This window comes from Benincasa hispida, chromosome 2 (assembly GCF_027475165.1).
Source record: "Benincasa hispida cultivar pf3 chromosome 2, pf3_genome.v1.1, whole genome shotgun sequence".
NCBI classification, from domain to species: Eukaryota; Viridiplantae; Streptophyta; class Magnoliopsida; order Cucurbitales; family Cucurbitaceae; genus Benincasa; species Benincasa hispida.
This window is the reverse complement of record NC_143479.1, coordinates 11,686,958-11,711,349: the sequence shown is the minus strand read 5'-3', so window position 1 is coordinate 11,711,349 and position 24,392 is coordinate 11,686,958. Positions and strand designations below refer to the sequence as shown.

Sequence of the window (24,392 nt, the reverse complement as noted above, 5' to 3'; positions counted from 1 at the left end):
GCGTTGGTTTGGAAGAATAGCTGTCGGTTTTGCCTTGGAGGTTAGGCAAGCCATAAAATGGCTAAGTGTTGGTATGGTGTAGCATATGCATTAGCCTTGCGTTGGCATTGGAGGAGAGTTTGTATGTGTTGACCTTACCTTTGAAGGTTAGACGAGCTCTTGTGGAAGCCAAGTATGGCCGAGTATGGAGGAATCTAGGATTTGTGCACGTTAAGGTGGTCTTGTTGAGCGCTTGCAACCCTATGCGTTGACAAGGCATGCGGCAGCCAAGAGGCTTGCGTGATCGTGTAACAAGGAAGAACCATCTTGCAACAAGTATGGGCCAGGCGCGAGCGTGGGCACTGGGCGTTGGGGCGCTGCACAAGGGTGATCGCATAGTGCATACAGGGCTGCACGATAACTATTAGACGATAAACGCTAGATGATGAGCGCAAGATGATGAAGTAGATGATGTGCGCTAGGGTAGAGGCTGGGCGTGCGTATTAACTAGTGTGTGGTGATGAAGTAGACGATAAGTACAAGGCTGAGCGTAGAGGCTGGGCGTGCGCGCTAACTAGTGTGTGGTGATGAGTGCAAGGCGCTGGATACTTGATGCGTGTTGCAGCTATGCGATGAAGTGAGGAAGTATACGATGAGGTATGCGATTGCGCTAGAAGACTGTGCGATTACTTGGAAAGCGTTGGCAGTCTTGGCGCAAGGTACATAAGGCATGCGATGCCTGGTGGTTGTGCGTTGAGGAATGCTTAATGCTTGGTTGATGATGTGTTAAGACTAAGCCATGCGTGGGCTAGGACATGTGTTGGTCTAAAGTACGTGACCATAGGAGGGACACGATAGCCTCAAAGTGAGCTCTACGTTGGCCAAGTTTGGACGATGCATTGTTTGAAAGAGGCATGCGACCAAGTGGTTGCAAGCATTGGCTTGAGAGTTGACCCTTGCATTGATGACCAAGGGGAAAGGATCGGCTTAGTGAACGATTAGCTAAGCCAACTGTCATGCTCAGGTTTGTTGTTATCTCTTTAAGGATGAGGTGGCAGCTTATCAATGAAGGATTAGCATGCAGCTGCTAGTATAGAAGAGAAGCTTGGCTTTGAAGAAAGGGTTTGAACAATTTACTCCTGCAAATGGAGTGGTTCCAGAGCCATTCAAACCCTGAGTGTGTCTAGTTTCTGAGGTTGAATTTCTAGAAGAGAATTCTAGAGGAATCGGGCTGAAGATTAAAGAATCTGGTTGAAGGTCGAGCTCTCGGGTAAGCTCGAGCCAATCTTGATGATTTGAGGATTCCAGCCAAACCATGAGGATTTATAAGCTGAAATTTTAAAGTAATCTTGCTAAGACAATTTAGAGAAAGTTTGTAGAAGGAAATTTCTTGAGAACAGGCCTAGAAAATTAGTTATTCAAATTGTAAGTTGAATCTGAAACTTTTGAACAAGCAAGCAGTTGTTTAGGTTGAACAAGCAAGCAGCTTGAAGAGCCAGACAATAATGTTGATGTTGGGGTTGACGCCTTAAATCTCGTAGGATCTTATTGTTTGAATGAATGTGCGGTGGAAACACTCAAATCAAGCTGAATTGAGGATGAACTAGTGAGGGTTGGGTAAGGTTTTCAGTTTTTCCACTTCAGTAAGTAACTCAGAATTCTCTATCATCTTTTTGCGTAGAGCTTTTATATATAGATAAAAATCATGCAAACCAATAGGACTTCATGGATGACACCACTTACTTGGTGATTATTGCAAAATTCAATTGGATTTTGGTGAAAAACCATTAAAATGAAGTTAGTGGATTTTTCCCAAAATTTGGAAAAATACACTAACATGATCATTTCATATTACTTTTAAATTACTTTTATATAATTAATTCAAAAAATAATTAATTTAAATAAAACTAATTTTAATTTTTAATTAAAAGAATATTAATTTAATATCTTAATATTAAATTAATACAATACCAATTTCACCAATATAAATCAATTTCATATTTAAATCATAATTTAAATATTAATTGATTTTCCAATTTTGTTTAATTTTAATTAAATTAAACGTTTTTAATTGTATCATATACAATCAATTGAAAACCCTAAAATTGAATTTGAACATTTCAAATTCATAACCCTAATTTCATACACCAACACTTAATTTGTTTTTCCAATTTAAGAGCTAGTAGAGGGATCTAGTGGATCTACAGATGATGAGCTCCAATGATTTGTAATTAATTCGTTAAACTCTCTAATCGAATTAATTACATTCGTTAACTATCAAGGCACGCCACTATAGCTCGATAGTTGCACTCTCCTCCCTGTAGATATATTTCTGTCCATGTAAACCATAACCAGTAAATCGATCCTTAACAGGTCGCGTAATTACAATTAGATCAAAAGTACCATTTTACCCTTGTAAATACATCTTGTTTCTCAAGTTCTCACTGACTCTCTAATGAACAATTGATTCATAATACTACTTATGAATCATGTCTCTCTCTATTATGAGAAGGCGGGGCCCCGATTGTTTAAGACCAGGAATCAGTACTTAAGAGAACAACCTATCTGCTAACCCTAAAATGGGTAGGAGTGAATTTCATCTTGCAGAGCTATGTCCCAGCTATCTATCCGGTCTTATCCCAAAATGGAAAGCTTATTGAGCAGTGTTGTTGGACTACTCTCACCCATGCAGATCAAAGGATAATCCAAAACAAACAAGAGTTCATAGCTAGTTCAAGATTAAGATCGAGTTATCCTAGGTTACTTTAGTATGAAATAGTCAATTTTAACAGTAAACAGTCGTTATAAAGAAAAGTGACTATTTCGTGATCTAGTCTATATGCAAACTCATTGCATAGGATGTCCCCACTCATATGTCTCTACATGAATGATCTGTGGGTCACATAATTTGTATTACCTATACAAAATGAGCCGTATCCAATAGTGTTACCAAGATGAGATACTCAATTTCATCCATATACTTATAGACTATTCGAGCTATATACTATTAACTTGATCCTGTTTATGTCACCACATAAAGTTAAAGTATTCATACTGTAGCCATTGATATGTTTATTGGATTTGTATAATTGAATGCAATATCAACAACTTTATAAAAATACTCAATAATATTTTATTGACAAATAGAATGTTTAACACAAAATTTACGTACTGCGAGTTCTAGGACATTTCTAACACATACAAATCAAAGGACCACCCTCATAGGCAGGAGTTCACAACTCATCCAGGATTCAGGTCACGTTACCTATGGTCATCCTGGTGAAAATTAAGTCTCTATTATGAATGACGTTATATAATGGGACTAAACATTTCGTGGTCCGGTCTTATACATACTCCTCTGTATAGAATATCCTCGTTTGCATGTCTATACATAGCACTTTACAACAATTGTAACACCTACAAAGTGGGTCATACTCGTAGTATCACCAGGATAAAGTACCCAACCTTATCCATCTACTACATACCATTTAAGTTATCACTTAAACATGATCCACCCGCATGTCTCTACATGCATGTTTAAGTTACAAAGATAACCTTGGGTGTTAGTTTATTGGTTTGTGGTTAATGCAACTAAAATATCATATATTTTATAGACAATGAATAAAATATCATATATTTTATTAAATACATAATGAGTTTGTTCAACAATGTTTACAAACTATAGGACCCTACGAGATCTAGGGCATCACCCAACAATAGGGTGCAAAACGAAATTTATACCTACCTAATTAAGGGAGGAGAAAGGTTGTCATCTTAAGTACTGGATCCAAATTTTGAATGAGGGGCCCATCCTCTCATTGGTCTGAGAGGGATTTGGTTTAGTGATTGGATCACAAACCAATTGTTCATTAGAAGATCAGTGGAACTTAAGGAGCAAACTATAATTTCGGGGATAAAACAACATTTGACCCAACCGTTATTAGGAACAACTTGTGCAGGATCAACTTGCTAATTATGATTAAATCAAGTAGACAGAAATATATCTACAGTGAGGAGGGTGCAACCATCGAGCTATAGTGGTGTGTCTCGGTAGTTAATGAATATGATTAAATCGATCTAAAGAGTCCGACTGATCTCAAATTGTTGGAGTTCATGATCTGTAGGTCCATAAGGTCTTTCTACTAGCTCGTAAAACATGAACACCGTGGATTAGTGAATTGAGTGTTTTTTTTTTAATATTCAAAATCTAAATTGAGTTTTCAATTTGAAGTGTTCAAATTGATCTTTAATTTGAAATGTCCAAATTGAATTTAGGATTGCAATTTGAAGTGTTCAAATTTCTAATTAGGGTTTGAATTGAAATGTTCAATTTCAAATTAGGGTTTGAATAATTATATTTGATATAATTAGACGTTTAATTTGTCGAAATTAAACGAAATTGGAGAGTTTAAAATATTTAAATGTTGATTTAAATATTAAATTACATGAACATGATTCATATATGAAATATGTGTTTAATTAATTTAATATTTGATATTAAATTATTTAATTGATTAAATTTGTTTAATTAATTAGAATTAAATTATATTTGAATTTTCAATCCAATTTACAATTCAATTTTAGAAATTGAATTTTGGATTTTGTTTAATTTTGAATTAAATAAAAAAAAAATTGAAAATCAAATTTGGTTTAGTGGAAAAATCCACTTTTAATAGTGATGTGGTGGATTAATTGCTAATTGTACACCTAGCCATAATGTTGAGTGCAATTTGAAGTGGATTGAGTTGAATGTCAAGTGCTTGCATGTAATTATTACATAAAAGTACTTGATTTCTCCTATGGAAGGATGATGAATGCTGAAAAAATGTTTTTTTTGGTAGAAATTCTCCATCTCTCTCAAACCCTCTCCTTTATCCTTCTCAATTCACTGAATTTCTGAGTTCCACTGCTCAAATCCAAGATTAAGAATAGTAGAGAATACACTCTTAGTGATCTACTGTTGATTTGAAGCTCAGATTCGGGTAGAGGAGCTTGGATTTAGAAGATTCATCAAAGGTATCCATTCTGAAACCCTTTACTTTGATAAATTATTATGTAACATGCCTTTAGAACTCAAATTAAGTATATTTGGAGTACCTATTGATTCTAATTGCTTCCGTTGCTTGCTTGTACATTTCATCATTAATAATACTACTTTAAAGCACCCAATTTGATTCTAGTAACAAGATTGATAATGGATGTAGAAATTCAAGAACAACCAATCAAAATAATCCAATATAAGCAATTAATTTCAAGAACAAAAATTGTAATTAATTTAAAGTAATAAAATATAATAACAAATTAAATGTAAAATTAAATAGGAGAGGGATAGAGAAATTGACACCGAAAATTTTATAGTGGTTCGGTGCAACCGGCCTACCTCCACTTCTCAAGCTCCTCTTGGGTATGTCACTACGAACTTGACTCTTTTTACGGCTTAGAGTCCGACCGTACAACTTTATTTTTTCGGGCCCAAGAACAAACCCTATGGTTGAGGATCAAACCATTACAATGGCTATTTTTTCGAGACCAAGAGCAATCCTTACAATAGTTTGGAAAAATAGAGAGCACACTCGAAAAACTTTCTAAAAGAGTGAATTTACAAATTTAACACTCAACGAACCAATCCTCACAACATAAAATATCTCTCTCAATAAGAAGATGAAAAAAAGAAAATTGAAGCTTGGAGATAGAACAACAATGGAGAGCAATCATGGTGGCTTAATGAGTTATGGAGGATTGAAAATAACAAAAATTGTTATCATGATTTGGAGAAGAAAATTAGTTTAAACAAAGAGGAAAAATTGTTGAAAACCACATTTAATTTGGACCATTAAATCTTGGAAAAGTAAAATTAATGGTGGAGATGTTAAACTCAACTTACAGTTAGACACAAATAAAAAAAAATAGTATAACAATATATATCTTTTAAAAATCCAACAAAAATCAATGTCCACCGTGTGTCCAAACTAGCCGTTAGATACAAAAATAAAATAATTTTTAATTCATTTTCTTTTTAAAATCAATCCAAAAATAAAAAGATCAATCCAAAAATAAAAAGATCTACTATGTTTAACTCATCCATTGCTCCAAATAGCACCTTTCAATAAGTCCACTTTGATTGAGAAAAATTATGTCATGTCATCAGCTCGATATTTTTTTGTTAGGCTTGTTTTGATCATATTTTCTTCGTTTTGAACTCTGATTTGAGTGGTTCAATTTTTTTTTTTTTTGAAATCATTGTTTCGAGTTCTACGCAATGGACACTTCAAAATACTCAAATTCAAATTGTTAATGAATAAAAGTAGGTTTGTTATCATCAAAATATTAATTAATCAATTAATTAATTTGAGATTAATGGCAAAAAAAGCCAACATTTAATTCTATTAATTTATTTAAAATAATTATGAAGTGAAAAATTAAATTAAATTTTAATGATGATGAACAATTGTGAAACCTAATTATCTACATTTTTCCATGATTTAAAAAATCAAATCAAATTTTGAAAACTAAGAAAAGTAGTTTTTAAAAATTTCCTTTTATTTTTGGAATTTGACTAAAAATTCAAGAATTGTATTTAAAAAAGATGCAAATCATAAAGATAAATGAGGAGAAAATTGGCTTAATATTAAAGAACAAAAAAAACAAAAGACAAAATTGTTACCAAACGAGGTCTAAGCTACTAAATTGATCGCCCCTCATTTATTCCATAACTTTTTAAATTATAATATTTCCCTTTTATTTTAACTCCTTTTTAATCTTTATTTACCCATTAGTTTCTCACCTCCCTCTTCCCTACAACAAGGCTAATCTTAATTAAATTATGAATTAGACAATAATATATTAATATGAATATATGAGTTTAAGCTATTATTTTGATGCAATTGTTTGACAAATTTTCTAAAAACAAAATTGAGGAAGAACAAATTAGTTTTTCTAAAATACAATTAACCAGAGATGTTTATTTCTAAAATGTTTTGAGTGAGATAGTGATTGGGAGGATAACTTGGTAATTTCATTACACATAATAAATACAAATAAATATGAGAGAGGACTATGTGCCCCATAAAAAAAAAAAAGCAATCCTTTTATTTAGTAAATAAAGAAGAAAACAATACTTTTATTAGATTATTTTAAAAATAAAAAAAATACTTTTATTAGATTATTTTAAGAAAATATCCGCTTAATTTCCAAAACCATATATTCTATTTTTTGCTTTTTTTTTAAATCCAGAAAGATAACGTTGCACCTTCAAACACGATTGATAAAGAAAGATGGGTCGTCGTCGTCGGAAAGTAAACATAAAAAGCCTAAATAATTTGAGTTACAATCAGATTAACTTATAAAATTAATTTAATGCGTCATGCACAAATTGAATTGGAACTGCCGAATTTAAATTGATTTTGAGAGGATTCAATAAAAAAATTTATAATTCAACTCATTGAGTGGACTGAATTTTTCAGGTCATTTTCTTCAAAAAAATTAAAAAAAAAAAAAGATTTGGTCATAGTTTAGGTTTAGTTATTAATTTACATCTAACACTGATTTATTATTATTATTATTTTTTTTATTTTATTAATATTTTTTTTTAGAGAAAAACCACAGAGTGATTGATCAACATGGTTGTCAATTCCATGAGACTCAAATTGTATAAAACCATTCTACCGGTTATGAAGTTTGGTTTTGGAGTGTGAGAATAGACCGAAGCTTATACATGTGAGGGAAAAATCTCAATTAGAGCCATAAATTAATTAAATATCTTTTGTACACTTACATATTCTTTTCATTGGTGAATAATATTTGTAGGGTCCACCTATTTTGTCCATTATGCCTTCTAGGATTCCCTTTCCCTTCTTGTATAAAGGTACCCTTATAGCTACAGTGATTGTCTTGAATGAAAGACGGAAAAAGGGCTTTCTTCCTTTATTGATTTTGGTGTCATTTTTATTGCTTTTTTGTATCAGAGCTCGATGGCCTACGCCTCTGCTAATGCCTGTGGATCCTTCAGCAGTCTTACCTACAGCAACCCACCATTAAATCAACTTTTAAATTAGATTACAAGCTGGACATGAGCAATTTTTTGCTATGGAAGAACTTGTCCTCCTAATTTTGAGGAGTTATCGCATTGAGGGGCATCTCACTGGTGAAAATGTTTGCCCACCTATGTTCATCGAATCTAAAACCGCTGCAACTTCACCCGTAACTTTGGTAGCTTCAACCTTCGCAACTGTCACTACTGCTGGGCTAGGCACCCCATTTGTACAAATCGACACAAGAGCATCATGGTAGGATCGAGTTTACCGTCACCTGTAAACCCGCGCCTACGCAAATAATATTTATAAATCATTGAACGAACTACTTTATACTAAATGGTAGTACAAGCGATAAGTCCGGGGTCGAACCTCAGGGAAGCGTAGAAGATTAGTTCATCAAAGCTTGTTTTTAGTTAAAATGATAGGGGGGGAGGGTTGGTGTGGATATATAATTAAAATTGCACAAAATAAAGTGCGAGAAAATAAAAGATAGAAACACAATTAATCGAGATGTCTTAGCTTAGAGGAATGGATTTCCCGAATGTAATTTAGATCATTGACCCAATTTATGACTTAAACTTCTTGTTCATGCTTAGCCCAATTGATTGGAATCCTAACCAGTAGTCCTATTATCTAATTAATCAAAATGCATAAAAAACGAATCCGCTCCATACAAATTAATGAATCGCATTAAGTTCTAAGGATTACACTAAGATGAGTGTTTAACTTCTAACGTCTAATTAAACAAACAATACAATTTTTCTCTAGGTTGCTAAGAGCAGTCCTTTTTGCCTAACTAACCTATTGCTTTAAATTGGATTAACTTATAAATGTGTGCTAGATATTACAAGGTAATCACAAAACATTAGAATCACATGACAAAATTATTGAGCGTCAATTAACAATTAAAATCATGCAATTCATAAATATAAATTCGGATCAAAACCCATAAATAAGTTTGTATACATCATTAAATTGAAATCTACAAAATTATATCGAGATCTTCCAAATCCCTAAACTAAGAAACCAAAAGCTTACCTTCCCATGGAGGATGAGAAGCTACAATCCGGCATTTATTGGATAAATTACTAAAGAAACACACAAATAACAAGTGGAAGAGGGAAGAGAGAGGAAGAAATTGGCTGGAGGTCGAAGGTGGGCGTGTATTTTTGACCTAAAACAAAGAGACATATATATAGGAGTTGGTCTCAGCATCGTAATGCTGCAAGCAGCGTTGCAACGCTGGCCTATCTTGTACGCGCGTCCGCTTGGTGTTTGTAACACATTCAGCGTTGCAACACTACCCTGTTTTGCCCAAAATAGGTAGCTATTGCCTTATAGCATTGCACAACGCTCCATTCGAGGGCGTTTTCATATGTTCACGTTCCTTTGAAGTCCAATTACTCAAATTAGCTTCTAATTACTCCAAATTAACCCTAAATAGCTCGTAATGACTGATTCTACCTCCAAGATGCTCAATACCTACAAAATCATCAAATAAACATAATAGATATAGTAACGACCTAGAATGAAGAAGAGAAAAATAGCACATTTTTGGTGCTATCATATACCCCCAACTTAATTCTCGATCGTCCTCGAGCAAGATAGAATCACACATTCACACAGAAAATTATGCTTGTTCCATCACAAAGGTCGTTACTCTAGTTTCAACAGTCTATAAGGATGAGATTTATAATAAATAAAAAAATGTAATCAAATTACAACCAATCAATGAAGCACATTTAAAAATGATTCTAAACTTTTCATGCATGAGTGAGTCAAAAACCCTATTAATTAAGCTCGCAAAGCCCATAATGGTTTTATAAGGCCCTCAATTTGTTTTCCCCTACACTAGCTCGAAGGTTCAAGAGCCAAGCTTCCTAGACCCAACTTTATAATGGCACACTTAAGGAAACCAAACTTTTATTTTTATTTTATTATTTTTTTTACTAAAAAAAAAGAAGCCTTATCTAGACACATCACCTTCGTTTTGGCTTGTCCACACGAGTGTCATACGAGTCATCCAACTACAAGCAATGTCTCTTAACAAGGTGTCGAAGCTTACTCATTTCTCGAGATACTTTAGCTCAGAGGGAAACTACGGGTGTCATAGTCGCCCCAGGTTAATCATATCTCAAGAAAGAGGAGTCATCCCCTTAAAAAATAACATACAAACTTGCTTTTACTTTACAACACACTCAGTCTTTTACAAACTTGCTTTTTATATATTCTACACTTGGCTTTTACAATACAAAACAAGAGTTTGACAAAAACTTAGTCATGCATTACTAGGTTGAGCTTCAGTCACTTAACACGTATCAACTAGGCCTTTCGGTGTGAACAAAAATATAAGCCCCATAACACCACTCTAAGCATGCAAGTCCTAATTTTGTTGGACAAGGGACTTAAAGATGCATGAGAGATAAGATTTTTTTTTTTTTTTTTTTTAAAAAAAAAAGAGCTAAAAATCATGATCATGCTCTTTAAACATAGTTTCATGCAAACCTAACAACAAAATGGGTGCGTCATCAACTACTTCATTGTAACCAACCAAGAAAGAGAGCAAGCAAACAAATTAAGCATACAAACATCGTCCAAGCATAACGCTCAAGGACCCCAACAACCACCACAATACCCCACCCCCAACTTAAAATAATACATTGTCCCCAATGTATCTCTAAGCCCAATAAAATAAAATAGTCAAGGGAATAGAAAACCTCCCCTAATGACGTTTCTGCACACGGGATGGTAGTAAGAGGGCTGTGCTAAATTGATCTTCTTCGTCTTTAAGACAAAGGGAAAGATCCTATTAAAGAAAAACAAGAAGTTAAACTAGAAATCAGTAAATGAAAGCAATAAATTTTTCACCTAGCTCCCTCCAGGAAGGACAAATTTTTAACGTTGATTGCTCGACGTGATCTGTCCTTTGTCAAGGTACAAAGAAATTCTTGTATTTCTCTGGTCCCTTCTTGGATGAGTCAATATAACCCTGTAAGACTATAAGGCTTCTCATCTTTTAAAGAGAACCAGACAGGTCAAATTTGGATTTTTTAGAATACGGTAAAAAAAGGTAAAAAGAAAGAATCAAAAGACTCAAGTGACTCAAAAGAGTCGAAAGAAAGAAAAGACACAAAAGGCTCGTGAGGACTAGGGGAACAAAACTCGAAAATATATGAAATACTAGGAGTAAGAATAGGGTGAGGTCTTTTGACCTCTAACTCTATCACCTGGATCTCGTCAGATTTAGGCTCAAAATTCTCCTTAAACCTCACAAACTAGCAAGCATGGAGTGACGTCCTCCTTATCACTGAAGTAGTAGCACTCCGCAAGGAAGTCGGCCTTCGAGGTATAGACGATGGACTGCTCTAGTGTGCTTTCAAGTGTCTACATGGCCTTAGTCAACTGGGCAACCTGGGTGATCAATCCTTGTAGTCGAGCTTGAAAATCCTGCTGAAAGTTCTTTGTATCTTGTTGAAACTGAGAAGTGCTATTAGCAAGTTCAAAAATTAAAATCTCCAAAGTCATACCTAGACTCGAATCTCCAGGAAGTGGTTCCTGCTCCTCCACCGTGTCGACATGGACTACCTCATGCCTCCAGGCCTCTAGAAAATTAAAGGAATGGTCTGGCAATGACTCATTTGGCCTCCCAACTGAAGTTGCAAGTCGAGCAACAAGGTCACTCAGACTTTGCAAGCCAGTCCTACCCTCGGCCTCAGGGCGAAGACTTTTCTATTGGATGCACTCAAATTCTTGCTACCTACGGAAGTTGTTCTACTCAAACTTAAAAAGATATGTCAGCAAGCTCCATAACCAAAGCCTTTAAAGACATACCTAACCCTAAAGACTGAGCATGAGTCAACTGGTGTGGTACGGTGAAATCTTGGTCGCCAAAGCTCTGTTGCCATTTTGAGTATCTATGGTCAAAGGAATCCTCCCACCAAGAATGGTAAGGCTCGTAGTCCCAAGGACCATAATATCCCTCCTCAGCGAATCCACATGGTGCTGGCATCCACTGCAACCTCGGACATGCTTCATGGGATGCCCCTCAAGTAGGCAATTCTTGCACAACTCTACTTGTTGCGATCTCCTTTTCACCAAATGATCAACCAAGGAAGTCAACTCGGCAAGCTCATGGTGAAGGCCACTTACCTCGTCATCAAAATTTGCAACTTGACCTTCGGACGTCCAAGATTGATTCGGAAATCCTGTCATGCTTAACTGACACAAAAGGAAAACAAATCAAAGCAAAAGAAACTTTAACTAAAAACTAACTAAGAAGAACTAATTGTCCTCCCCGACAACGACGTCAATTTGGTAGGATCGAGTTTACCGTTGCCCGTAAACCCGCGCCTACATAAATAATATTTATAAATCACCAAACGAACTACTTATACTAAATGGTAGTACAAGTGACAAGTCTGGGGTTGAATCTCAGAGAAGTGTAGAAGATTAGTTCATCAAAGCTTATTTTCAGTTAAAGTGATAAATGAGAGGGGATGGAGGGGGTTGATGTGGATGTATAATTGAAATTGCATAAAGTACAAGAAAATAAAAGATAGAAGTGCAATTAGTTGAGATATCTTAGCTTAGAGGAATGGATTTTCCCAATGTAATTTAGATCATTGACCCAATTTATGACTTAAACTTATTGTTCATGTTTAGCCCAATTGATTGGAATCCCAACTAATGGTCCTAATTATCTAATTAATCAAAATGCATAGAAAACGAATCCACTCTATACAAATTAACGAATAGCATTAAGTTCTAGAGATTACGCTAAGATGAGTGTTTAACTTTCAACGTCTAATCAAACAATCAATACGGTTTTTCTCTAGGTAGCTAGGAGCAATCCTTTTTTGCCTAACTAACCTATTGCTTCCAATGAGATTAACTTATAAATATGTTTCAGATATTACAAGGTAATCACACGACAAAACTATTGGGGCTCAATCAACAATTAAAATCATGCAATTCATAAATATAAATTTGGATCAAAATCCATAAACAAGTTTGTATACATCATTAAATTGAAATCTCACAAAATTACATTGAGTTCCTTCGAATCCCTAAACTAAGAGACCAAAATCTTACCTTCTCATGGAGGATGAAAAGCTACAATCCGACATCTACTCGATAAATTACTAAAGAAACGCCCAAATAACAAGTGGAAGAGGGAAGAGAGAAGAAGAAATCGGCTGGAGGCCGAAGGTGGGCGTGTATTTCTGACCTAAAGCGAAAAGATATATATATATATATATATATATATATAGGAGTTGGTTGTAGCATCGTAATGCTGCAAGCAGCATTGCAATGTTGCCCTACCATGTACGCATGTCCACATGGTGTTCATAGTGTTGCAATGCTACATTCAACATTGCAATGCTACCCTGTTTTGCCCAAAATAGGTAGCTATTGCCTTATAGCGTTGTGCAACGCTCCGTTCGGGGGTGTTTTCGTCTGTTCACATCCTTTTGAAGCTCGGTTGCTCAAAGTAGCTCCTAATTACTCCAAATTAATCCTAAATAGCTCGTAATGATTGATTCTACCTCCAAGATGCTCAATACCTACAAAATCGTCAAATAAACACATTAAACATAGTAACGACCTAGAATTAAGAAGAGGAAAATAGCACATTTTTGGTGCTATCACTTCAAGCTCCTCAACAACATCTTCTCCCACTGTGAGTCCTCTATATGAATCGTGGATAACTACAGATCAACTCATTTTAGGATGGCTTTACATGGTAGCTGAAGTTACAACTCAGTAATGGGTCACAAAATTTCCAAGAGCCTTTGGGATGCGATTCAAGAGCTTTTCGACATCCAGTTTTGTGCTTAAGAAGATTATCTTTGTCAAGTATTTCAATCTACTCGTAAGGGATCTATGAAAATGAATGACTATTTACATGTTATGAAGAATCATGTTGATAACTTGGAGTTAGTTGGTAGTTTTATCCCAACTCGATCTTGAATTTACAGGTCCTTATTGGACTTGATGAGGAGTATAATCCAGTGGTCGCAACAATCCATGTAAGGGAGAACATTAAGTGGTCCGATATGCAACTGGAGTTGTTGAGTTTTGAAAAACGTTTTGATATGCAAAACACTCATAAAACAACATCATTTGGTAGCACATCCTCAATGAATCTCACCACAAGCAATGGTGGAAACAAACAACAACAGTCCTTCACAAGTAGCAGACCTCCCCAACAGAACATTGGATCAAGAGGGAACAATCGAGGAAGAGGATGCGGTTGTGGAAACTATCATCCTACTTGTTAAGTGTGCTTCAAACAAGGTCATACTGCGTTGACCTACTTCAAACTAACTGGCTATCGCTTTCCCTCAAATCAGAATAACAATAAAGTCTCTCGGAGACAGCCATTTTCAGGGAATGTTCAACAAAATGGACCTTACAATCAAACACAACAGTCTAATCAAGCATTTCTGGCTGTTTAAAATAACAACCCATTCATTGCCATACCTGAATCAGTCATTGATCCTGGCTGGTATATGGACAGCGGGGCCTTGAATCATGTGACCTCAGACTTTTTTGGCATGACACATTCATCTGAGTATTGAGGTAATGAGAAAGTAACAATTGGTAATGGTAGTGCCTTATCTATTTCTCATATCGGTTCATGCTCTTTAGCTATTGTTGATGGGATGTTGAATCTGAAAAATGTCTCGTGTGTTCCTGAAATTGCTAAAAACCTCATTAGTGTTTCTAAATTGGCTCAAGATAACAAGGTGTTTATTGAATTTCATGATGGTTATTGTCTTATCAAGGATATTCATACGAGCAGAGTGGTGTTGAAGGGGGAACTTAAAGATGGGCTTTACAAGGTTGGAACAACAAGAGCCACTGGTAGTGCTTTAGGTTTGGTTGATTCTTGCTTGATGTCGGAAGATAAGATAAAGGCTTGCTTTGCAGTCGTTCAGAATAGTTGTGTTAATATTGTTATGTTAAAAACTGTTTTACATAGGAGAATTGGACATCCATCCTTAAAAGTTTTATATGATGTCATTAAACAATGTAATCTACCAGTGAAAGCCAATGAAAATTTCAATTTCTGTGAAGCTTGTAAGTTTGGCAAATCTCATGTTCTTCCTTTCTCATACTCTTTATCTTATGCCCTTGCTCCATTTGATTTAGTTCATTCAGATTTGTTGGGTCCTGCCCTTGTCATGTCTACTAACGATTATAGATATTATGTACATTTGATTCATGATTTTAGAAGGCTTGTCTAGATATAACCCTTGAAGTTAAAAAGTGATGCAGTGGCTGTCTTCAATCACTTCTTAAAAATAGTGAAAAGTCAATTTGGAAAATTTACTAAAGCCTTTTAATCTGACAATGGAGGTGAATACAAAGGTACATCAAATATGTGCTGACCAGGGGATTAAATCTAGATTCTCTTGTCCTTATACATCATCTTAGAATGGAAGAGCTGAAAGAAAGCATAGACACATAGTTGAAATAGGACTAACTTTACTAGCCCAAGCTTCAATGCCTTTAAAGTTCTGGTGGGAGGCTTTCATGACTGCCACGTTAATCATCAATGGGCTTCCATCTATGGTGTTAAGAGGGCAGACCCCAATGGAAAAATTAATACAAAGACAGTTGAACTTCTCTAATCTCAGAACTTTTAGTTGTGCCTACTACCCATGCCTTAGACCATATAACTCTCAAAAGTTTCAATACAAATAAAAATAAGTGTATTTACTTGGGCCCTAGTCCAGTCCATAAAGGACGTAAATGCCTCAACTCGGTAGGTAAAATTTACATTTTAAGACATGTTGATTTTGATGAAAATTCCTTTCCTTGTGAAACAGGTTTTGGGCTATCAGGTGAATCATTGAACTTCTTCAGTCCAGGCACCACAGGCCATGTTCTGAGTGCTTCTTGGGGCCTTCAGTCTATCAAATGGTCCAATCCATTACTAATAACCCAATCTAGCCCAACATCTTCTCAACCTATGCCCAACACAAATGGACCGTCCTAAACCCTTAGCACTTCCTTGTAACAAGCCAACACAAGAACATTCACCTGCCACATATATACCATCACCCAGCCCATCTGGTTCCACTTCCCCTTCTTATGTGTCAGCTTTTTCTCCAACCCGAGGGGATCCTTCCTCAAGTTAAGTCTCGACTGACTCATTGTCTTCCCCAAGCTAGTCTGCTTCTCCATCTCCCACCACCCAACTGCCCCTCTCCACTTCACGGATACCTTCACATACAACCATCAACCATCCTCAACCCTCAACTGGTCATCCCATGATAACGAGAGCCAAGGCAGACATCTTCAAGCCCAAGGTGTGGCTATCCTCTTCCATAACAAACTGGCATAACTCTGAGCCTATGCACTGTCCACACTAGTTTGGAAAGAAGCCATGGATCATGAATATCAAGCTTTACATCAGAATAGAACTTGGATCCTTGATCCACCTGCTACTGGTCAGAATATTGTTGGATGTAAATGGGTGTTTTGGATCAAAAGAAATTCTGATGGGTCGATCTAATGTCACAAAGCTAGACTTGTAACCAAAGGCTTTCACCAACATCTTGGCGTAGATTTCTTTGAGACTTACAGCTCTGTTGTTAAAGCTCTAACTATTTGGGTTATATTTTCTAATGTTGTCTCTCACAATTAGGAACTTAGGCAACTTGCCTTGAACAATGTTGTCCTTAATGGGAAGCTTGATGAAACAGTCTACATGTCATAACCACCTGGATACATTGATCCTCTATTCCCTAATCATGTCTGCAAGTTAGAGAAGACTATCTATGGGTTAAAATAGGTTCCTTGAGCCTGGAACAGTATGCTGAAATCCACCTTGACATCATGGGGATTCGTCAACAGTTGGATAGATACTTCATTATTCATCTACAAACAAGGGACCTCTATTATGTTACTCTTAGTTTATGTTAATGATGTGATACTCATTGGAAACACTTTGAATCTAATAAACAGAGTTGTTATAGCCCTAGGAAAGAAATTTTCTCTTAAAGATTTTGGCTCCATTAACTTCTTCCTAGGGATTCAAGTTTCTCAGACTGACTCAGGGCTTCTTTTGACACAATCCAAATACATTGATGACTTACTCCACAAGCTCAAACTTACTTCTCTCAAGTCGTCTCCCACTCCCTTTATTGTTGAGTGGTGTTTCTCTGTAACTAGAGGCATTCCCATGTCAGATATGTTCATCTATAGAAGTACCATTGGGGTTCTGCAGTATCTGACCAATACACGATCGGATATAGCCTACATTGTCAATCATCTTAGCCAATTCCTTCAACAACCAACTGATATTCACTGGCAGGGAGTCAAACGTGTCTTACAGTACCTAAGTGGAACAAAAGACATGGGGTTACTAATTCAACCTTCTGATGACTTTGCCATCATTACATTCTCTAATATTGATTGGGCTTCAGATATCAATGATCGAAAATCTGTTGCGGCTTACTGTGTGTATCTCAGTAACTCTCTTGTCTCTTTATCCTCAAAGAAGCAAACAACTATTGCTCGCTCAAGCACAAAATCTGAGTATAGAGCTCTAGCTTATACATACATCTGCTGAAATAACTTGGCTCACCCAGCTCCTCCATGAACTCGGTCTTCGCACCCCTTAAACCCTAGTTATCTGATGTGATAATATAAGTACCAGACCTCTCACCACGAACCCGGTATTCCATGCCCGCATAAAACACATTAAGGGTGGACAGCAAAACTGCTCAAACCGAACTGAATTACAAAACTGAACCGAACCGAACCAATTTATAAGCAAAATCGAATTTTTCGGTTCGATGCGGTTCGTTGGGCTGTTGAAACCGAATTTAAACGGTTCGATTCAGTTCAAAGCTTGAAAACCGGTTTCAACCGTTTAAATATATATATATATATATATATATATATATATATATATATATAATATTTATTTAATAATAAATAACTTAAATTTAAAACTAAAGAGTAAATTACACTAGTAAAGACCCTAGGGTTTTTTTGTTCTGCTTTCGATTACATCAGTAAGCACCACACGACTTCTCTTCTTCCTTTCCTTCTGCTTTCGATTGCTTCCTTTAGAACTTCTATGGTTTTTTGTTGCCACCGCCGCCGGTCCGAGTCCGATGCAGGACGCACGACTTCTTTCGCCGTTCTTCGTTCGTGCTCGTTCGAGACCGCCAGTGAACCAGAGTTTTTCGTCTGAGTTCGTGCCAGTGAACCAGTGAACTAGAGTTCTTCGTTCGTGCTCGTTCGTCCAGTGAACCGGAGTTCTTCGTTCGTGCTCGTTCGTCCACCGCTCGTTCGTGAAACCGATTCATTAGAAAAATGAAACCGATTCATGAAACCAAACCGAATAGAACCAATTCGGTTTCATATATAAATAAAAGAGGTTCGGTTCGGTTTAGCCTCCAAACGAACCGAACCGAACCACTTCCACCCTTAACATTGAGATTGATATGCATTTTGTGCGTGATAAAGTCCTTCAGGGTGCTCTTGAAATCAGGTATGTTCCAACAACAGATCAAGTTGCTGACAGTCTCACCAAACCTTTCTCTCACTCACAATTTATGTATCTCAGATCCAAACTTGAAATAATTAACTTAATCTCTCGTTTGAGGGGGGATGTGAAGGAAAAACCTCAATTAGAGGATATAGCTTCACAAATTAATTAAATACCCTTTATATACTGTCATATTCTTTTCATTGGTGAATAATATTTTTAGGGCCCACCTATTTTGTCCATTATGCCTTCTAGGGTTCCCTTTTCCTTTTTGTATAAATGTACCCTTATAGCTACAGTGATTATATTGAATGAAAGACTGAAAAAGAGCTTTCTCTCTTTATCGATTCTAGTGTCATCTTTATTGCTTTTTTATCTTGCCGTGAAAAATCAATTCCTCTCTATACATTCATTCTTTTTGTTTTTTTTTTTTTTTCACTTTTTCTCTTTAAAAAAATTATTGTTGTTGTTATTTTTTTTAATAAAAAAAATGTTTTAACACGTTAGGGACAACAACACAAATATAGTTTAACTGCCATAAAACTTGTGTTATCAACTTTGAAGTCAAATGTTTGATTCATCTATCTAATATACTAGTAAAAAAAACACGTCATGAGATTAAGAAAAAGGTAAAACATAAGCATAGGTGGTAATTTCTACTGAATCTTGAAAGCAAGATTCTAACGTTTTTTAGAAACTTGAACAGATTATATTATGTAATAATAATAATAATAATAATAATAACCATTTAAAAGAATTAAAAATTTATTAATTAGGTTTCACTATTTTTATCCCACCATTATAAGTAAAATTAAAATTTTCACTTCATAATTATATTTTAAAAAATTAATAGAATTAAATCCTAAAGATTGGAATGATTATTTAGTGAAAAATTTTGGTTAAAAATATAAAAGTTAAAACATAGGGACCAAATTGAAACAGAATATTTAGCCTACATTTGATAATCATTTCGACCCCATTTGGTAACAATTTCATTTTTTGTTTTTGCTTTTCAAAAGCTACTTTTTTTAATTTTCAGATGTACATTTAATTTTTTAAAAAATAGATAACAAATAAAGAAAATTTGAAAATAGAAGTATAGACATAATTTTTAAAATAAAAATATTCAAAAATCAAATGATTGGACTTTAGAGATTCAAAAATTAAATTGAAATAAAACTGAAAAGGTTAGAGTAAAAAATGCGAAGCTTCAATTAAAAACTAAATTTAGAACTTAGGTGTTAGGACCAGTTTTATTATTATTTTTTTTAATCCCAATTTGTGAGAGAAAGATAAACAGAGAATCTGCAGAATGTGTGTCTTTTGCAGGTCTCAGAGAAAGGATAAAACTTTATTTATGATTTGTTGTTAGAAGTAAAGTAACATGTAATCCCACAACCAAAAGACAATTCTCTTTCAACTCAGCATTAAGAAAAACTCAAAAAACAAACAATTAAACATAACAAACATAATATAAAATCCCCTGCTTATAGCTTAAACTCATTCATTCAACACAGCATCGGTACATCAGATACTTCTCCATTGCCCTTCCACACTCTGCACACACCACATTTTCCGGTATGTTTCCGGTCAGTCCCGGCAGAATCAGGCGGTTGCAGTGATGTGGGGTTCTAAGTTGCTGCAAATACTCAGCCAATGCTTTCAAGAAACCCTTCTCTTCCACTTCTTCTTTCCACTGATCGAATGCCAATATGCAACTCAGAGCAGTTTCCCCTTTTGCTCTTGCCATTTCCCCTCCTCTTCCAAAGAAAATGGCCCATCCTTTATCACTTCCATCGAAGCTCAAAAGGGTCATAATCTCTTGCATTATTTGGTCATTTTCAACTGTTTTTCCATAGTTTAGTTTTGAATACATCATGCTCTCTAATCTTGCCCAGAAGAACCAAACCAATGTTGAATCTGGCCAGTAATGGCTTAGTTTGTTGTCTGCTATCATGATGCTGATTTTCCTCACGCGTTCTTTGGCATTGTTCTTCCCTACATACGCCATTTGTAAGTCTACGTTTGCTGCTTCTGCTACTTGTTTTGTTTTGCTTGTGAATTCCTTGATCCACTCTGTGTCTTCCCCTCCAAATATACATATGTATCTTCCTTCTGCAGCCTGATGAACAAGAAACAGAATAAGAAACAACCCCTTTTTTTTTTGTCTAATGTTCTTGAAAATGTTCAAAGTTTTATTAAATGGGGTTCTCGAGAATGTGGTGAAAGATTTAGGGAAATGGAGATATACCCAATCGAGAATGGATAAATCTATGCCATCGATGAGAAGTTCGAGCCTCCAGCTTTCTGTTTTCCAGAGTGCTTCTTCTCTTTCTGAAGTGAAAGGGAAGGCTAGATTTCCCCATATCCAAAGCATGTGAAGGGCATTCGTGGAAGAAACTTTTCCTTGTGGATCCAAAGCCACTAAAATGGTTTTCTTTTTGAAGTTCCATTTCTCTTTGATGTATCTTATGACTGATTGCTCAATTATTGAAGGGTCATAAACACTGTACCATGGCATCAGCTGTTTCAGCTCCTCAAACTTGTGTTTATTCTTGCTGTGCTGTTGGATCGATCGATCAATAATCGGAATCCACACTATCTCGTATCGAATTTCTGGTCGCTGCTGCGATTCTTTGAATAGGTTGTCAACAATCATAACTTCTTCATGGGAGATATCAAGATCTGATATCAACAGTAAGACATGTTTTCTCTTCAGTATTTCTAGGTGAACCTGCTTGTGCCACAAGGAAAATGAGACCTTCTTCAGTTTGAAGTTAGATTCAATAGTGTAGTAGTAGAAGAATATTGGAACTTTTAACAAACCGTCAATTTGGAGGTGCCATCATAGAGAGGCTGTATGTCTTCTCTTGCAGAAATTAAGGCCCTTATAAACTTCATATTGTCTAGGTGAAGAGTTTCTGAAATTCTCACAAGATTCTGATAGGCCTCCAAATGCCTTTTCTCATCTGCATCAAGTAGCTTGTTTATCATTTCAGCACAAACTTAAAGGTTTGCAAATTTCTATCAAATGTTTGCTTTCTCACCTATGTGTTGTAAGCAAAGATCCAGCTGCGTTTGGAGATGCTCGTGTATATTTGTTTCCTTGTGAGCCAAGCTCGAAAGTTCCCACACTTCGGTGGTCGAAATAATTAGCCTGAAACATATGTGTAAAAGAGTTGATTCTTGTGTATGATTTAGGCTCAAGCTTTACAATGATGTTACTCACTCGTGGCTCAAGCTGACAAAACTTTCAATCAGTGACGTACAGGCGACCACACTTTTGATGGTCCAATAGGCAGCTGTAGGAAAATGAGCAAGGGCAACCGACATTGCAGGTGTGTCTGGTGAAATGTAGTGAGATGGCAGTTCGGTGAACTTGACAATGCACTTCGTTACGTTCAATACAGCCGTGATGAGTTTGCTAAGCGCATCGAACTGGGGTTTCAGTGAATTGGAATGCTCTATAACATCAGGCAATTGCTTAAGCAGAGCTAGAGCCTTGGCTAACATATTGGTTGTGTAAAGTTGAGACAAAAGCCAATACTGTCCATAGTTCACAGCAAAGGCAGCCATTGTAATCACCACTTTTGCATCCCATGAGTAATTTGATAGTAAGTTCAGTATAGCCATAGTTGTCGCGTGTGCATCTCCACCTGAGCACTTGCAAGCTAGCTGAAGCAACAGAACCACCAAGAGTTCAAGTATCTCAGTGTTAAAAAAGTTAAAAAAGAATGAAAAGGCCTTTACATCTTAAACATAACAGAACTGGTGATAGAGTTCAAATTCAAAATGTTCCAAAGAGCAAATGTATATATATTCGACCTCGGCACCGACTTTTTGTATGACATGAGCCAGCGGTTCAAGCACACCATCCATCTCTGCTGAACTGATTTGGTCCTCAAACATATCCTCATGCTGGCCATTGCCCTACATCATTTCATCACTATATCAGTCTTAAGTAAGTAAGAAAGAAAGCCAAATGGAGTAAATCAGGAAGGTTTCATATCAACCACTTTTCCAATATCGGGAGTTGCACGACGGATAACTTCCTCGACGATAAGCAGAATGGGCTTGACATTGACCTCGCGGCCATCCGGAGCATGAGTTGCTACAACTTGCTTCGTCATTGCATTGTCATCAGAGGCAGATAACATTCTTCTGTCATTTTTGGCCAGCTGATGCGTTTTTGGAACAGGGCGAGTGTAGGCTGCCATAACAAAGTAAACACGAGTTTTGCTGAAAAGAACAAGTAGAAACTTAGTTTTGTGATTTAAAATTTAGGTGGTAGAGGTTTATATAGGATTGTACGATGGAATAAAGCATTGTAGAAGTAGTTCCTTGCTTGCAAGTAGAGTTGAAACAAAAGCTAAAGCTAGTTACCCCATGGATTATATATATTCATAAAGGGATATGGATTGTCTGGTTCATATTATGCAGCCTGAAGTGGCGATGATCTGTGAGGAAACTGATGGGAACTTTAAGTAGTGTTTGTTGTTGTTAGTTTGAGCCAAAAGAAGCTTTGGAATTGGTTGTTAAAGTTGGAATAATCTTCATCCAGATGTGAAGGGTTATACTTTATCACTTTTAGGAAAGAACAATTTTAAAATTGGTTTGTGGATAAATGTGCTAATTAGAAGAAAGGAAGCAGTGTGTTGCATGAAAAGAGAAAGCTATAAAACAGTAATAATGAAAAGAGATTCATGGCTAGCTATAGTGTTCTTTAGGTGACATTAATAAATTTTGGATGCTGCTAAATTCTCCAAAGACAATGCCATCAAGCAATGTATGGTCCTACTCTCTTTATATATATATATCACAAAAAAAAAAAAAAAAGAAAGAAAAAAGTTAGGGAGGGTTAATATGAGGACTCCAATCTAGATGGTCTGCTTGCAGACCCCAATTTGGAAGCTATTCCATCCAGATTTGTATTTATAGTTTTTGTTCAAAATTTTCGTCAACATTTCGACATTTTCGTAGGTCTATAAGTTCAATATCGAAAAGAAGAGATAATTGTATTTTCATTATATTATATAGGTTAAAAATAACTTCTAGTTCCTAAACTTTAATAGAAGTAACAATTTAGTTCCGGAACTTTAACTATATAATCTTTATACTTCTAAATTTGTAACAATTTAATCCTACACTTTAATAAGTATTATTTTTAACCTTTGTATTTTGCAATTTATAACGGCATGGACTAAATTGTTACAACTCGTGATCATCATTGGGCATATTTGGTAGGTAAGGAACAAATTGGTGTTTTAGATGAAGCAAGTTGATGCTGAGGCTATTAGTGATTCGATTGATAGACATATTCTTGAGATTCGACATGTTGGAGTGGGATCAGATGTAAGGCAAGGAGATGACCCTTCCTGTCAATATCCCGTCGCTGACCAGATGACAACCTCTTGCAACATCTTTTTGGAAGTTGAACAGTGATGCTGCTTGGAGCCCTGTTACCAACTTAAGCAGACTGGGTTGGGTGCTTCGAGATCACTTGGGGATGTTCATCTTACTGGTTTGAAGTTCGTCCCTCTCCAAGAAGGTGAAGATTCTTGAAATGATGACTATATATTATGGGCTCAAGAGTATTACATCACTCCATATTTCAGATATTTTGATTGATTCAATTTGTTTGAAGGTAGTTAATTTGCTAAATGATGATATTGTCAATATTTTCGAAGTCCCTTCCTTTATTGTTAAGGCTAATGAGCAGAGTGGTGACTAGATCGTTATTTCTTATATAGCGTTAATAATTTAGTTCATGTACTTTCAAATTTCAAGGTGACTTTTAACCTATATAAAAAATACCACTTTGTAATTTAATTTTTGTCACATTTGAACTTTCAAAAGTTTCAAAAATACCT

At 35.7% G+C, this 24,392-nt stretch overlaps 1 protein-coding gene across 4 annotated transcripts; it reads right to left on the bottom strand.

Annotated features, from left to right (window-relative positions):
• Positions 1 to 19,854: 19,854 nt before the first annotated feature.
• Positions 19,855 to 22,873, bottom strand: LOC120071828 (protein SIEVE ELEMENT OCCLUSION B-like). 4 transcript variants are annotated; one of them, XM_039024220.2, is made up of 7 exons: positions 22,536 to 22,873; positions 22,348 to 22,452; positions 21,752 to 22,197; positions 21,570 to 21,679; positions 21,349 to 21,491; positions 20,774 to 21,256; positions 19,855 to 20,644 (listed from the first exon to the last, which is right to left on the bottom strand). In XM_039024220.2, exons 1-7 carry the CDS (start codon positions 22,737 to 22,739, stop codon positions 20,027 to 20,029), a joined length of 2,109 nt encoding a protein of 702 aa, XP_038880148.1. In that variant the 5' UTR covers positions 22,740 to 22,873; the 3' UTR covers positions 19,855 to 20,026. The 4 variants fall into 4 exon arrangements, with proteins under 4 accessions (XP_038880148.1, XP_038880149.1, XP_038880146.1 ...); XM_039024221.2 differs by having other exon boundaries at positions 22,539 to 22,873; XM_039024218.2 differs by having other exon boundaries at positions 19,855 to 21,256.
• Between the last annotated feature and the right edge of the window lie 1,519 nt (positions 22,874 to 24,392).